The sequence below is a fragment of the Nothoprocta perdicaria genome, unplaced genomic scaffold (genome assembly GCF_003342845.1).
Source record: "Nothoprocta perdicaria isolate Ctin4 unplaced genomic scaffold, notPer1 scaffold_589, whole genome shotgun sequence".
Classification (NCBI taxonomy): Eukaryota; Metazoa; Chordata; class Aves; order Tinamiformes; family Tinamidae; genus Nothoprocta; species Nothoprocta perdicaria.
This window is the reverse complement of record NW_020455853.1, coordinates 58,638-60,856: the sequence shown is the minus strand read 5'-3', so window position 1 is coordinate 60,856 and position 2,219 is coordinate 58,638. Positions and strand designations below refer to the sequence as shown.

Genomic DNA, 2,219 nt, shown 5'->3' with positions numbered 1-2,219 from the left:
GCCGAGCCGCACTCCTCGCACGCCCGCATGCTCTTCCACTCGCTGCTGGCGCTGCTGGGCGAGCGGCTGGGCAGCCCCGCGCTGGGCGGCGACGACTTCATGCTGCAGCACAACCTGCGCAAGGCCCGGCGCGACCTGCAGGTGCACAGCGGGCACGGGGGCACTGCGGGCTGCAGGGACGGGGGGCACCCCAGGGTTCAGGGATGGAGGCTCTTCACGCCCCCCAGAGTACAGGGATGGGGGGCGCTCCGTGCCACAAGGGTGCAGGGACTGGGGCACTTTGTGCTCCCCGGTTGCAGGGACTGGGGGGTACTCCAGGGTGCAGGGACTTGGGGGTGCTTTGCGCCCCCAGGGTGCAGGGACGGGGGGGTACTCCAGGGTGCAGGGACGAGGGGCACCCCAGGGTGCAGGGACGGGGGCGCTTCGCACCCCCAGATTGCAGGGACAGGGGGCGTTCCATGCCCCCAGGGTGCAGGGACAGGGGCGCTTTGCACCGCTGGAGTGCGGGGACTGGGGGTGCTCCATGCCCCCAGGGTGCAGGGACAGGGGGGTGCTCCAGGGTGCAGGGACGAGGGGCGCCCCAGGGTGCAGGGACGGGGGTGCTCCGTGCCCCGCTGACCCCCCGCTCTGCTCCAGGCCGCCTTCGAGGAGAGCCCGGAGACGCTGGCCAACGCGGTGGCCAACCTGCTGCAGGAGGAGCAGCGCATCCTGCGCCAGGCGCACGCGGCGGCGCAGGTAGGAGGGTCCCGGCGGGCGCCCCGCTCCGCCGTCCCGCCTGCACCCTGAGGATCCCCCTGTGTGGGCAGAGGGAGCCGGCGGCAGCGCCCAGCACCCCTCCGCAGAGCGACCGGCACCAGGAGATCCAGCGGCGCCTGGCCGAGTTCCAGGCGGCCCTGCAGGTACCGGCCCAGCTGCGGCGGCACGGCCGGGCGGCGCGGCGCGGGGACATGGCGCGGTGCGGGGACATAGCCCGGTGCAGCATGGCACAGTGCAGGCACACAGCGTGGTGCAGCCTGGCGCGGTGCAGCATGGCGTGGTGCAGGCATGCAGCACAGTGCAGCCCGGCGCGGTGCAGCCTGGCCCAGCACGGTGCAGCCTGTCATGGCGCAGCCTGGCACGGCACGGTGCAGCTTGGCACGGTGCAGCCCAGCACAGTGCAACCCAGCACAGTGCAGCCCGGCCCGGCACGGTGCAGCCCGGCACAGCGCAGTGCAGCCCGGCGTGGTGCAGGCATGCAGCGCGGTGCAGCCCGGCGCGGTGCAGCCCGACACGGAGCAGCCCGGCACAGCGCAGTGCAGCCCAGCGCGGTGCAGGCATGCAGCACGGTGCAGCCCAGCACAGTGCAACCCAGCACAGTGCAGCCCGGCGCGGTGCAGGCATGCGGCACGGTGCAGCCTGGCACGGTGCAGCCCGGCACAGCGCGGTGCAGCCCGGCGTGGTGCAGGCATGCGGCACGGTGCAGCCCGGCACGGTGCAGCCCGGCACAGTGCAGCCCGGCACAGTGCAGGCATGCAGCACGGTGCAGCCCAGCACAGTGCAACCCAGCACAGTGCAGCCCGGCACAGTGCAGGCATGCAGCACGGTGCAGCCCAGCACAGTGCAACCCAGCACAGTGCAGCCCGGCGCGGTGCAGGCATGCAGCACGGTGCAGCCTGGCACGGCGCAGCCCGGCACAGCGCCCGCACGCGGCGCGTTCCGCCACGGCGCCCACCCTCCCCTCTGCCCCAGGACGCCGACCGCACCTTCCGCCACCTGGAAGACGCGCAGGAGATGTTTGACTTCTGCTACAAGGTGCACTACCACCCGGGTAAGGCCGCGCTGCCGCCCCGCCGTGTCCTGCCCGGCGCGGGCCAGGGGCGACGCAGGGACCCCCTCCCGCCGTCCCGCAGGCGAGGCCCGGCCCAACGACCCCGAGTACGTGAAGCAGCTGCAGAGCCTGCAGGCCAAGCTGCAGAAGCTGGACCGCAGCCGCAAGGTGAGCGGGGCGGGGGGCCGGGCGGGGGGCCGGGCTCCCCTGAGCCCCCCGCTCAGCCCTGTCCCCCCCCCAGGACATGCTGGCGCAGATGCAGCAGCTGCTGGGGCGCAGCGAGACCCTGCGGGACTTCGTGCAGCAGGAGCTGGGCGGCTGGCGCGAGCGGCAGCGCGGCGCCTGCCTGGGGGCGCCCGTCGACACCGGCCTGCAGCAGCTGCAGGGCTGGTAGGGCCGGGCCGGGCCGCGG

The 2,219-nt window shown here is 74.3% G+C and overlaps 1 protein-coding gene across 1 annotated transcript in view; it reads left to right on the top strand.

Annotated features, from left to right (window-relative positions):
* The window catches only part of STAT2 (signal transducer and activator of transcription 2), a 7,902-nt gene that overhangs the window by 353 nt on the left and 5,330 nt on the right, over positions 1 to 2,219 (top strand). The window contains exons 2-7 of the mRNA XM_026048943.1: positions 300 to 309; positions 637 to 735; positions 807 to 899; positions 1,729 to 1,807; positions 1,890 to 1,975; positions 2,049 to 2,197. Coding sequence (XP_025904728.1) covers positions 300 to 309; positions 637 to 735; positions 807 to 899; positions 1,729 to 1,807; positions 1,890 to 1,975; positions 2,049 to 2,197 — 516 coding nt within the window. The remainder of the gene's footprint in view (positions 1 to 299; positions 310 to 636; positions 736 to 806; positions 900 to 1,728; positions 1,808 to 1,889; positions 1,976 to 2,048; positions 2,198 to 2,219) is intronic.